This window comes from Micrasema longulum, unplaced genomic scaffold (genome assembly GCF_059751315.1).
Source record: "Micrasema longulum isolate JH-2025_06_02 unplaced genomic scaffold, ASM5975131v1 h1tg001310l, whole genome shotgun sequence".
Classification (NCBI taxonomy): Eukaryota; Metazoa; Arthropoda; class Insecta; order Trichoptera; family Brachycentridae; genus Micrasema; species Micrasema longulum.
In genome coordinates this window covers 240,917-255,820 of record NW_028278497.1, presented here as the reverse complement: position 1 = coordinate 255,820, position 14,904 = coordinate 240,917, and the positions used below count along the sequence as shown (strand labels likewise).

The 14,904-nt window shown below is 31.9% G+C and overlaps 1 protein-coding gene across 1 annotated transcript; it reads right to left on the bottom strand.

Moving 5' to 3' along the window:
* Positions 1–1,279: 1,279 nt before the first annotated feature.
* LOC148275969 (trypsin-3-like) lies at positions 1,280–13,380 on the bottom strand (the record flags this gene model as incomplete). Its single annotated transcript, XM_088234966.1, has 4 exons — positions 13,150–13,380; positions 8,446–8,614; positions 3,826–4,081; positions 1,280–1,330 (listed from the first exon to the last, which is right to left on the bottom strand). Coding segments are annotated over exons 1-4 (528 nt in total), but the record flags the coding sequence as incomplete, so codon positions are not given.
* Positions 13,381–14,904: the final 1,524 nt, after the last annotated feature.

The following is a 14,904-nucleotide window of genomic DNA, read 5'->3' as shown; positions in this document are numbered from 1 at the left end:
TATTTATTTTATCGGTAGCTCAACCAAACTTGTTCCATACTCGAAGAAGCATATTTTTTTCATTTTTAGTACCGTAAAAGCATACAACATGAGACATTACAATGTAATTGAGACGAAACTTCCGCGGCACATAATATTACATGTGGTATCATTGCTACTCTGGCAGCACTGGCAGTGTCCTTCCAAAGTTTTTGCTTGTGAACGTATTATTGCTGTCAAGGGGAAATTTTGACAAAGTAGTATTTATTGAGAAATCGAAATTGATTTTTATTTAATCAGAATATTTATCTGAATTACATTTGCCTCAAAGCTCTATTATTAGTAAAAAAACTGAAGTGATCTAAATCGATTTAATAATACGATCTTGTGAGGCACTTTTTCGTAAACAAGTCAACGCCATGTTGGACACTTTCGGCGTAGGTTGGTAGAGTGAAGCTAAAAATTCCCAGAAAGGAAAGCATTTTTTTGAAATGTAAATTGTGACTATGTCTCAAATTAGGTGCATAACTTTAATTATTAAGTCTCAAACAGTCTCAAATCTCTACTGATATCATGTGTAGTAATTAGGATAAAACTCAATTATTTTATAATTAGGTACGGCTACAGTAGTTATTTTATTACAGAAAAGTACAGACTGTGACGATAGTGCATGCATTTCAATATTTGTTTATTGTTCTAGCATTATACATGTCTCAAATTACACACAGTCAATTTTTTTTAACGATTTTTGAAGAGGTTTAATTTTGTTTTTGATTGGATTTTACTTAGTTGATGAAGTTATCGTTTTAAATTATATCATGCTTTTTAAAGCTGAAAATTTGTTTTATTTAATTTCTCTAATTGTGCATGACATATTAACAATACCTATTATTCGTGGAAACTGAATATTAAAAAAAAAATGTCTCATGGTTAAAACAGTAAAATGCTACATGGGAAACTACGGCTTTCTTATTGTGTCTCATGTTTGCAACAATTCGCATGTTAATTGGGACAACAACAAAAAAGAAAAAAGAAATTGAAAGATATTAATATATCCACCCATGTGGTACATCGTACATCATAGATTTTGTAATGTTTGTTTTCTAGATTTACCACGCACAGGCCACGCCATGTAGGATTTTTTGTTTTTGTAAATAAAGTGATATATTATGTAATAAAAATGTAACAAATGTAAACAAAAATGTTGTAAATAAATAAATAATATTTAATAATACATAATACAATCAGCGCTGTGGTTTTTTACGGTTTGTGATTTTGAAATTACTCCGCCTGTACCTACCTGCGTCACAATTTCTCTTCGGTGAGTTGTCCTGATTGGTGGGCTGGCATCCTGATAACCAGAAATGCATCACAACCTCAGAGTAATAATGCGCCAAGCTATAGAGGAGCCCAAACGTAGGAAAACCATTCAATGACTATTGGGTATTAAGTAAGCTACAGTTCGCAGTAAAACAATAGGCCGTACTCAGGTCGAGAATTGCCAAATGGATATTAATTTGCATTGTTAATACTTTTAAATATGTACCTGTGTATTTATTATTGCAGGATTATTCCAATTTATTTTTCTATAATTCGCCTTTGTTTATTTTATAGAACTGAAAATACATCTGTGTGTTTATTTATTTATTCATTTATTAACAATAAACTAATGTTACATTTATGAGACAAATCCCACATCCATGGAACCAAAGTCCTGTGTGAGTTTTTTGTTTTTTAAAAAGGAATAACCCGCTAAGCCTTTCTTTATTTAGAGGTTTGTCAGCAGGTGGGATAGAGGGGATATGGAAGGAGGTAATGAAAAATACACTACAACACCCTGACCGATTGAGAAAAAAAATAATTCTTGAATATTTTTCTTGCAACTGACGGGAATCAAACCCGCGACGCCAGTTTCACTTTTAGCCGTATAACCAACTGCGCCACGGCTCCTGTCAGTTTGTTTGTTTGTCCGTCACATCTCAGAAACGGCGGGTCGTAGCGGCTTACAATTTGGACACGTCATTTTAGATGTGATTTCAAGGTTAACGTTGCTATTTTTAAGTAAAATTTTAATCGACCTCTACTCGACAAAGACTCAAATTTTATATGGATACCTAGCGCGGCCTTGAAATATTGCCCATAACTGGCATTATCAACAGTAAACATACTTAATTCACAAATTTATCCCCGAAATTAAGAAAAATAGTATCTGAAGTATATATGTTGATATAAGGAAAGTTTTTAAGCAACATAATACACGTGTCGAGACAATAAATGCCAAAAATCAATGTAAATCACGGAAAAATATTCGAAATCAATTACCTGTGAAAACTGACTCCTTTAACACCTTTGATGCTTCTACTGCTGCAACCAAACATATTTCAATTCACCATAGTCAGTTTTTATTTATTATAACGTAAATATCATAGTTATTTACAAACAAAGCCAAGAACACCGACAAAAGCATCCGATCAAACCGTTATGTTTATGTTGTCAAACAAAACAAAATGGCTACCAATTGGTTGCTAACCAACAAACTAACATCGCTTGCGTTCTATAAAACATAGTGATAGGGCTACTCTATAAGTTCACGCATTATTACTCTGTCATTTATTAATCTCTGAGAGCTAGTGACGTCATTCAAAGGAGTTCATTTTTACCACAAACATTTTTATAAATTTTTTCACACATTTTTGAAAAACTTCGCCATCCAATTAAAAGCTTTTATTTTTACAGCGCGTAAGAAAACATATTTTATTTTCCAATTCCGCGTTGCATTTAACTTTCTTATTTAGTAAAATATGAAATGAATACTTAATTGAGTCCATAATTTCTCTTCTATATAAATGTATCTACAACTAACTACAGTGCACACTCGCCTATGAGGAGAATTCATGTGTTTGCAAACGAATACGTAAATCATATAGATATATTTAATACAACGCTTTTGAATTTTAACACTTTGAGTACCGGCCAAATACACAGAATTTACCCTGTACCCGGCCCATTTTTGTGAACTTTCATGCTTTGTGAAGGGTTTCAAAAGTGTCATAATTATGAAAATACTAGGTTAAATCAATTGAAACTCCTCAGATTTATTTGAAATAATTAAATAAGTAATTTTTGTTTGATGGTTTTGCCAACATTGGCCTTTATAGAGAGCCACATTTCGCATTGCAATGTTTGCACATATACAGGGCCTCACTCCTTTTTTTGTGCTTTGTATCCCGGAGCCGTGTAAACCTGTGATTATAATAACCATGCGTTGTGTCCCGTTCCCGTGTTTTCGCATGGTTTACCAGCTGTCTAAAAAGGTCCATTTAATTGATATTTAGTGACTTTTAGTAGTTCTTTTTCGCATGAAAACCACGTGAAAACACGGGACCGGGACACAACGCGTGGTTATAAAATCACGTGTTTACACGGCTCCGGGATACAAAGTGTTAAAAGGCAGTGTATCAATTTATTATCTCCAAATTTAAATGCTTACATAATACTATGTTGTTTTATATTGGATACCTTTTATTAACTTAAATATGTATTCTTAATTATTATTTTCTACATTCTTCTAATTTTAAGATTCTTTTAATATAACCGATGGGAAAAAATGAACTTCTGTTCTCTCCACTAGAATATACGTATGTATGTTCTATAATATGTAAGATTAGTTTTATATATTTTTATTTTCTTTTTCTTATTACTTCATTTTCATTTTTTTGCTACTTTTGTGTAAAAAATGTCTGTTCTATATATATATAAATATATGTAAAACATGTAAAAGCCTACAAGGCGTTTAAATAATCACTTTTCAATAGGATTTATTAAATTAATTAAAAAGTTATTCACCTGTATTGATCCCCATCCAGAAGTGACGGCTAGTGTGCCATCGAGTACCAAAAAATCTGGTGGGGCATAGCGAATAGCAGAAATAGTTTTTCCATCCAGGTTTAAGGAAAACGCCAGGAGCAGGATACTCACATCATAATCCAAATCATTTGTATTGTAGTTCTTGTGGTAGATAATACTTTTAACAGGCACAACCTGCCCCCCTTGATCGTTTCTGGACGACCCAACTCGTACCTTCCATATCGAAAAATCAGATCTAAAAACGATTTTATTTCTAAATTTATCGCAAAAGAGGAAAAACATTTTTGAGAAGTCTAGGCATTTACAGGGCTTATGTTTTTTTCTTTAAATGAATTCATTTAGATAGGTGTAAAAAACAACTAGTTATAATTAACAAATTACAACAGGGATGGAGAATACCTTAAATAAGGGAATATGGAAGTCTAGGCATTTACAGGGCTTATGACCTGTCATTGGTTGGTTTAAGCGGCCACTTTACACACTGTGTAACATTCACCATTTTGCCTATATTTAAACATCCATAGAAATAATTCAGTCAGATGAATCTTTTCACAACAATAAAGGTTTCAGCTCTTTAACTTCACTAAAATCAATCAAAAAATAAAAATACTCAAATGACGGCAGTATAGTATATGTGTGTAAAACTAGTATATTCTTGTAGCATTTCATTTTTTAACATATTTAAAATATCGAAAAAAAACTTTGCTGCCATTCGCTAGTGGAGTTTTTTTTTAAATAAATATTAGCGTTCTTAGAATTTACCCAAATATTTCAATTTTGCTGGCCATTTTAAACGAGTTGTAAATAACTCACGATTAGAAAATGGAAATTAAGTTGGGGTAGAGTGGGGTTCGAACCTCGGACCTAGCCACGGGACCACAACTTTTTGCAACAACAACAACTTGCCTATGTTTGAACATCCATATTTCTTCAATTCTTCCATTTGTTGATTTTAGTGAACTTGAAGAGCTGAAACCTTTTTGTTATAAAATCAATAAATGGAAGAATTGAAGAAATATGGATGTTCAAATGTAGGCAAAATGGTGAATGTTACACAGTGTGTAAAGTGGCCACTTAAACGCTTTCCTATGGAATAATTAGATGGGGGGGAACTTACAAAAAAATTTAATAAAAAAACAAAAAAACCAGCCAATGACAGGTCATAAGCAATGTAAATGCCTAGACTTCCATATTCCTTTATTTAAGGTATTCTCCATCCCAGTTGTAACTAGTTATAACATACACATTATAATCAATATAAACAAACATAATTTAAGTTACTATATTACAAGTTATTAGATTCAGACGTAGGAATTACGTTTCCTAATTTTTTTTTTTCGTATTTTCCTTTCTTCGTTTGATTGAATTCTTTAAGTGGCTTTGTATGTCATCTCCCTGTTTGTAAAGTTCACGCCAAGGTTGTTTTTTATATTGTTGTTTTTATATGGTTGATTAAATATATTTAAAAAAATATTGTGCATGATATGGGCAATTACATTCATCGCAAAACAATATTCTGTATCATTTACTTCGCATATAGATGTTACATTATCTTAATTTTCATTTTGATGATCCAAAATTATTTTTTCTTTTGTGTTATTTTATTTTTTGACACCAGTCTTCGAAAAAATCCAATAAAAAATTAAGGTCTTGATTTGGGGAATTACACATTACTGCATATTATGTTCCTGTTATAAATTTATCCTCAACTTGTATTATGACCTGTCGTTGGCTGGTTTAGCCAGTCTGCAAACATTCGGATATACTCAAAACATTGTCGAATCAACTATCTTGTAAAAGAAGAAGTATAAAAATGAAAAATAGTTTTCAGGCGTTGCCTAGTAGGTGAATTGGTTCAGTCGGATGAATCTCACCTAAAAAAGGTTTCAGCTATTTTACTTCACAAAAGTCAACAAATAAATGAGTTGTGAAATTGTGGATGTTACAATAGTAAATAATTAGTTTTTTTTAATGTTTTATGGGATATGATAACAATATAAACATTTCGTTGTATGATAAAACTTTTCTTAAAAGTACGAAAAATATAGTTTATACACTTACACATTTCAATCGCACGTTTGTTATCATCATCGTTTGCTAATTTCTCACTTATTACTTTGCTAATTTGCCCTGCGACATTACGGATAGACATTTGAAATTTGCAACGTTCATTGATCAAATTTGATCACACGCCTAACGGAATGAAGTGATCGACGCGTACAACTAACAGTTGAACTTATGTGTTCCTATCAGTCGTTGTCAGTTTTGTTTATTGATCAGTGAGTGATTAATTTGAAGATTGTTTAAATGCATAATGGCCACGTATAAAACTGCTTCAAAAACGGAAATAAATCCAATACGGTTTGGTAAATTCAACCTAATTAAGTGTTTTGGAAAATACTTAAGTAGCAATAATGTTCTAAATGAAAATCATCATGTTTTATTTCATGTGTTCATATTTTTTGACGTTTAATTATCAGTGTGGCCATATATGAAGCAAAAATTAGTCGCACGGAAAAAATAAATATCCCCAAATTAACCACTCTCTAGGGGATAGAGAAGATTTTGAATACCACCACAGGTTTGGGTGATTGTTTCGTAGGTCGGACACACATTTTACTCTTTACCTTGTATTTATATATGAATATTTTTTTCGTGCTTTTGAAAAAAGTCTTTATCATACATCGAAATGTTTATATAGTTGTCATATCCCAGAAAACATAAAAAAAAAACAATTATTTGGTATTTTTAATAATAAGATAAATATTTTTATGACAGTTACTGATATTTTAATCGTGATTTTAAACAGTATGAAAAAATGTTTTATGATAAAGGAAAAAAGAGAAAATAGGTTAATTGTAAGTACATCGTATCGCGTTGCATGTCGTAAAATATAGTTGAAGATTAAGCTATGTAAAAATAAAAATCATTGTTAAAACACGAATATAACACAAGAAAAATAAGAATAATATTTGAGGTGTTAACACAAGCTGTGTTCGTTTTATTCCAATGAAAACGAAGTACTCGTCGAAATACTTTTTTCCAAATAAAGATAACACAACAAATCAGTCAATAATGTATTCTCTTTGTTTGTTTTCCCCTTCATTACCTCGATAGAACACGAACAGAAGAAGGTGTCAAAAATGCTCACTTCCGTCTACTTGACATTCCATTTTGAAGGCTTGTAATAAATAAAAAAATATTTGTAACGTAAAAGCCAATACATTTTTTCTTTCGAATGACGTAACCATTTTGTTTTAATTTTGGTGCTCATTTTTTAATTTAGGAAATAACGAACACAACTTATGTTTGCAAGATTTGCACCTAATATATAAGAAAAAGTCGATGAAGGGAAACGATAATAGTACGGCACAAGTGCCTTTTACAAATAGTTAGTACCTATAGTTATTTTTTTATTTTTTATTATTTGCTTAGGAATGATTTGAATTCACAGAGTCGAGTTAAAAATGCCAATATGAGAAGGTATGTCATAGCACAGGAGAGTTGCAAATATAGTTGCCGTTTTGACTAAAATAAGGGAAGGTCGGGCAAGATGGTTACAAATGGTGGGCAAAACGGGTACTTCTCATTTATGACTGTTAACGCAAAAGCGAGATAAAAAAATTGCATGGATTGTCACCCTCCCTCGTAGACAAATAAGTCCACCTTGGCGTGCCGGGAGAATAATACGTGTGCATGGGAGAGCCTACAAAATTTCCAGCCGGAAAATAAAAACAAAGTAAATATAAATACGCTGTGTGATTATGATTTGTGGAATATTTACTTTGCATCAATAAATACTAAAATGATGCTTGGTTTTTGTTAACATTAACTTGAACAGTGTACTAAAAAAGGGTTATGATTTGTGAAATTTTGTTATATGACTTAAATTCGGGTTTTTGTTTATACCCATATTGCTTTCCCCCTATGGGCAAAACGGGTTTTTCTCAAAGTTCATTAAAAACGGATCACTTAAAAATAATAATTATTACTTACTATCAGTTTAAACCTTTCAATTACTTTTTTTTTTCTGTACATATTTTTTTTCAGTTTCATATATATTTTCGTTTTTCAGTCACATATAATTTGACAGTTTTGATTTTTTTAGTTCCATATTTTTTTGTAAGAATACCATATTTTTATGTATTTTTCAATTTTGTACTAATTATCTTAGGTCATCTCTAAAAAAAATATGCTGTATTTTATATTTGAAAAAAATGCTGTCTATCTCAGAACAGGTATTTATTATACCTAGTGAGAATAGACAGTGCCCAATATGTTTGCTTATACTTTAATTTTGATTATGTGTTTACTTTTTACCTTCTTTACTGTTTTGCAAACAGATCATAACAATACTATGCTTTACAATAAATTTCACTGATTTATTCGGCACTGAACTGAACTGAATTCCTAGTTTTCTTAATTATATAGATTTCAGTCATTGAAGAAGCATTGTTAATTTGTGCTTATTTTATTTAACAATTTTTACACTTTTAATGAGTTTTTAATTAACTAACGTCAAGGTACCCGTCTTGCCCTACCTTCCCCTAGATACTCGTACCTACTTTCTCATTGATTATGATGATTATCATTACGTACCCGACTACGCAGTGCGCTGCGCTGATGATGGACTTACTGCTTATGATTGTACCGCCACAGAATATCATTCCGAAATACAATAGTGCAGCTTGGTATGGAACCTCTTCTATAAAGGCTAGTTCACCTCCCACTATTTTCGGTAATGTGAGAGGAGAGCCGTTACAGGTTCCTGAAATTCGAAAAAAATAAATAGCTTGACTCTTAAAATACTGTGGTAAATAATCCCTTTGCGCGCGGTGATGTAACATAGTGTTACCACAAGCAAAAGACGGAATATTCTAAAGCTCAGAAATTTGAAAAAAAATACGAAGACATACAGTTAAATAATTCCTTTTCCATAATTTATAAAATAAACACATAATTTAGCCCTGTTATAGCAAATCATAAATTCGCCGCTCATAATTTACGCGTGTGTCCCCCATCACTGTCAACAACCGACTGAATTTGTTTCACACCGAGTACGGCGGCTACAGAACAGCGTCTCTGTCTTCCTTGTTATGTGTTCTATCTTAGTGCTCTCTCTAAACAGATTTATTGTTGTATTTGCGGACATCAGTCTTCGGGTAGCAAGGTTAAATATTTTTTGTATTAAAATCCAGCCTAGTTATACAAATTCGACTTTCCAAATCGGGTGTGAAAATGTCCATTTGAAGATTATAAAAAATACAACCTCATAATTTAAAAAAATAAGAGAGATAAATCAAGTCTTGAATCGTATGTCGACTAGTTATTCACTATTCACAAAATAAAATTTGATTTTAAATTATTGTATATGAAGACTGGAGAAAAGAAACATGCTTCATCATTCATTATCATTCCCTTTCCGCACCTAATGGTGCATAGGGCACTGCATTGGTACACCAATCGCAGCGTATCTTGAACATTTTTTTGTAACATGATGGTAAGATGATCAGTCTTACGCTTCAGATACCGGTCCAGGGAATATATACATTACAACTTTAAACAATTTTTAGCACCACAACAGGCCAGGAGGCGCAATACCAGTGGTGAATTACATCACATAACACCCAGGCTGGAGAAAAATCTAATTTAATTTTTGTGTTCTCACCGAGAATCGAACCCGAAACCTTCCGTGCTTACGTCAAGTGTTTAACCATTATACCACGGAGGCCGACGAAACATGCCTAGTCAGCTTTTTTATGCATTTAAGTGATGTATTATGTAATAATAAAAATACGTTTATCGTTTTATTCCACTTTCATTTATAATTTTTACTAGTGACCGGGTTTTGTCGTGACCGACAACGTCGGAGAGATCGAAGAATCACTTACCCTTGGCCCGGAGACATGGTTTTCAAAAGAACTATCAACCAGCAGCCCCTGTTATAGTTTTTAGACAATTTAAATACATATGATTCAAATGCATTTTTCCAAAAAACTTTATGAAATTTGATATTTTACATCTATTTTTATTAACTTTATCAATTGATATTAAAATTCATACAATTTTTATGACTTTACGCTTAATTTTTTTTAATTTAAACTATTTTATTTACATAATTAAGCTAAGTTAAGGCGTAAGCTGATTTCTAGTATTACTTGTAATGAATTAGGATTTAGGATTTAGGGATTATTTAGGTGTTCATGGTATTATTATTATTTACTTTTAAATCTGGAATTAGGGCACACATGGGCATATTATTTTGTGTGCTCTAATAATAATAGAATACATGCATAAGGTACATTTTTGGTCTTAGGAAATATGACCACATTTCTGATTATCGTAGGCAACTGAAATGGCTCAAAATTAGACAGCGGAGAGACTATCACTCCCTCTCACTTCTGTTCAATGTACTTCATAGTTCTAACGCTCCTATATACCTGTGTGAAAAATTTCAACGCTTATCACTTCATGATTTACCTCTTCGTTCTCATTCTCAAGGCACTCTCTTAATACCCATACACAATTCCTCTTTCTTCTCTAACTCATATAGTGTCCATGCGGCTCGACTGTGGAATCATCTCCCATCCACCATCAAAGATGTTACTACATTATCTCTGTTTAAATCACGTCTGAAGAAACGTCCTTTCTCTTCCTCAATCTCTCCTCCTTTCCTTTTTCCTCTTTCCGCTTTTTTCCTTTTTCCCATTGAGTAATAGTTTTGATTTAAAGTAATTTATAAAAAAATACGTTTATTTCTATTTTTATATATTTTTAACTTTTTAATCTTTTTTTTTTCTATTGAATATGTTCTGTAACTTGAATTATAAAAATAAAACTTTTATTTTATTGGTTGGTTGGAAGAAATTGCCATTTGGCAATAAGCCCGCCAATGTACAAATAACATTATCTACAAAAAGTTAAATAAATAAATAAAAATATTAATAAAATGGTAATTATTTTTATATTATATTATAAAATACATTATTTACTGCCTTGGAACAGGGAAATCATTAGGCAGTTTAGATGACTCACCAGCAAAAAAAAAAAGTTCGTATATTTGTACTACTCAATGAATCCAATGTATAAAGAATTCAATTTAAATTGCAGTAATAAATACGTAAAAAAATATATTTTTTTTGTATAAAAGCTTGCCCTTGTGTGTAATAAACAAATTTGTTTAGTCTCTCACCAGTCTGACGATGTCGCTCACGAAGAAACCCGGTCACTGGTAAAAATTATCAATAAAATTAGAATAAAACTATACAGGTGTTCTTTAAACCTTGTCACATCCGAAACCACGATGATTAGTATGGGCAAGAAAACGTATTAGTATATTTTTAAAAACATTAAAAACAAAGAAAATTATGAAAAAAATATATTTAAAAAAAACAAACGGTTGCTTACTTCTGCAGGGGAGAAGTGAGCGGGGCGTGGCCGTGCGGTTGACGGTGTATCAGACTCCCCCTCTCCCCTCCTCGTTTCTCCCCTGCAGAAGTAAGCAACCATTTGATTTTTTAAGATTTTAGTCATTCTAAAAATTTATTTTAATGTGCCAATATGTCTTCTTGATCATACTGATCATCGTGGATTCAGACGTCACAGGGTTTAAAGAACTATATACGTATTTTTATCATTATTCTCGTCGTGTAGTGGTCAGCGCGTTTGCCTACCATGTCTCTAGCCTAGAGGTCTCGGGTTCAATTGCCGGCACGGCTGACATGAAATATTGATTTAAAAAAGTGTTTTTACACTAAAATATTTCATAGTCCCTGGACTGGCCCCTGTAACGTAGGACTGATCATCTTACCCTCATGTAATAAAAATGATTAAGATACGATGCGGAACGATGATGATGAATTTAAAGGCAGTTCCATCAAGAAATGTCAGTAGAAAAACTCAATCTAATAAATATGATATTTTGTAATTACGCACTCATCTAAAAAAACTTAACAAACCGTAGTATTAGTCAATACTTATCAGTCATCGACAAAGTGGTCAAAAAGTTTTGGATTAGGCGGAAGAAACATGATTATTCAATAAGAAAGGTGAAAGGAAGCAAAGAAAATAGAAGACATTATTGATTAAGCATGTTTCTTCCGTTCAGTCTTCATATTGATTGATATAATACTTTCTTTTTATTTTTTTTATTGATTAATTTAATTACATAATTAGAACATATTTTTTTCTCCACTTGTTCTCTAAATCATTTGAACAAATCCGTAGAATGTGTTAACAAAAAAAAATATTTTAATTAAATCACAAATTCAAAAGCTTCAATTAAACTTATTTATCTATATAATTACTTTGTAAAACGCCCTTGAGGTATAATTTTACAAAAATGGCGCTCTATAATTTATCCATAATAATAATAATATACCAAGTCGTTGGAACAATAGGCTTCTTGCCCCCCTCCGGAAACTATACGTGGACCGGACTATCTCCTAGGAATTTAGCAAACAACATGTGTTTGCACTTTTGCGAAAGTGACTAGTGACTACCCAAAATCTACGAAAGCTACCCTTCGGATATTTTTATCTGTTATGATATTCATAGTGTTGAAGTGCTTTATCTGTTTAGTTTTTTATTGTTTACTTTTTAGCAAGAACACTTCACAAATTTACAATTATGCTCAATGTTTGTTTTTGTAAATTTATTGATAATTTTAAGTTGCCAGAATTTTACTCGTCCATGCACTTTGTAGCTGCAAGACGATTAGTAATCTAGCTTCAATAGGTAAATATTATCAACTATCAAGTATTCAAATTTAGTAAATGAGGTCTAGAATTCCAACCGTCCATGAGCTCAGGAGCTGGAAGACTTGTTGTAATCTAACTTCTATTTTTATAAATTTGTTTTTCATTTTTATTTTTTTTAAATATCACTAAATCTCTAAACTTTATTGTCAAATAAAAAATGTAAATAGGGGCTAGATTTCTTATCGTCTATGCGCTCTGTAGCTGCAAGACGTGCTGTAATCTAGATCCTGTATATCAAATTAGAAGACGAGGAACAAGAATCCCAACCGTCCATGCGCTCTGTAGCTACAAGACGTGGTGGGATATTAATTTATTGTACAGCGCCCTTGAGGTGATTTCCACAAAAACGGCGCCATATGAATTATCCAAAAATATGTAATAATAATGGAACTAAACATAATAAATACACGTTGTTCTGAATTCCTGGAAGTAAAAAACTCTTCCACGTACAAAGATTTAATGCTCTCATTTTTAAACAATTTATATTTACGTATAAATTTACTCAATAAAATAATTAAAAAATTTCAAATAGAATATCACTTACCGAAAATAAATATTAACAACACGCATGTAATCCGTTTTCTGAAGAGTTCCATAACTAGTATAAAATTAAATTCAATATTTAGAATGATTTGGTAATTTATTAATTGCGCTTATTCCATAATCTATGGTTCAACTCTTTCTTTGAAAATGTGGAAAACACTGGGTGACTTTTTCGACTAGAAAACATGTTGGGATAAATAATATAATATGTTTATGATCCACTGCAATAAATGTGTCTATATTAAAAATTCAAACCGTACGACTGCGGGTTTACTTTATCTTTCCAATTTTTAGATTAGACGGATTGGGAAATCCGAAAATATATCATGCGAAAGATAACTTCTAGAGTACCTCGTATCATTTAAATCCTGTTCAATTAATGCGGCTAATGGATACCTAGATGTATTTATATGTTATATCTTCGGAACAAGAACCCCCAACAAAAAAAGTATTTATTAGTTAAACATATTTGTTATTTCTTATCTCAAGGTCGGCTTTAAGTTAAGTTACAATAAGTTACAATATTTGAGTAAGTCCAAATGTTTGTAGAGAAAATAGTGGATTTCACCCCCTCGGAAGTTGTTAAGTTTAACAAATTACAACAGGGATGGAGAATACCTTAAAGAAGGGCATATGGAAGTCTAGGCATTTACAGGGTTTATGACCTGTCAATGGCTGGTTTAAGTGGTGTAACACTGTGTAACTTTCACCATTTTGCCTATGTTTGAACATCCATATTTCTTCAATTCTTCCATTTATTGATTTTATAACAAAAAGGTTTCAGCTCTTCAAGTTCACTAAAATCAACAAATGGAAGAATTGAAGAAATATGGATGTTCAAACATAGGCAAGTTGTTGTTGTTGCAAAAAGTTGTGGTCCCGTGGCTAGGTCCGAGGTTCGAACCCCACTCTACCCCAACTTAATTTCCATTTTCTAATCGTGAGTTATTTACAACTCGTTTAAAATGGCCAGCAAAATTGAAATATTTGGGTAAATTCTAAGAACGCTAATATTTATTTAAAAAAAAACTCCACTAGCGAATGGCAGCAAAGTTTTTTTTCGATATTTTAAATATGTTAAAAAATGAAATGCTACAAGAATATACTAGTTTTACACACATATACTATACTGCCGTCATTTGAGTATTTTTATTTTTTGCATGAGATTACACTCATATATGAGCACACTAATGATCAAATGTCAAACGATGGATAAAGCTGTTTAAAAACGGAAAAAAGCTACTTCGACGTAATTTAGTGTTCCGGGGGTTGCAACAATATTCTAAACGAAAACTATCATGTTTTGTTTCACGCGTTTGCGTTTATTTAACGTTTAATTATCAGTGTGACCGGATAAGATTCATAATTGCACCCCTGGTTATGTTTTTATGGGTTGTACTGCTATATTGTTTCTCATTTTTGCCGACGTTATGTCATAACGCCACAAATATCCGAAAGGCCGTGAAAACCTTCAATCTTAAATAGTTCTGTGGAAAAAATAAAACCAGAACCCTGGACGAATAAATTTCTGAAAAAAAAGGAACGGAGTGCACCGAAAAAAGGCCACTCTTGATTTTAGTGTATTAAGACTTCCATATTCCCTTCCAAAGTAACCATCCATCTCTGTTATAATATTTGAACACATTAAAAATAAAGTTTATTACGATTATGGAAAACATTTTTACCGAGGCAATGGATAAATAAACTTAAAATAATCCCCTCGCTCTACGTGTATCTAGATTTACAGTAAATAGGT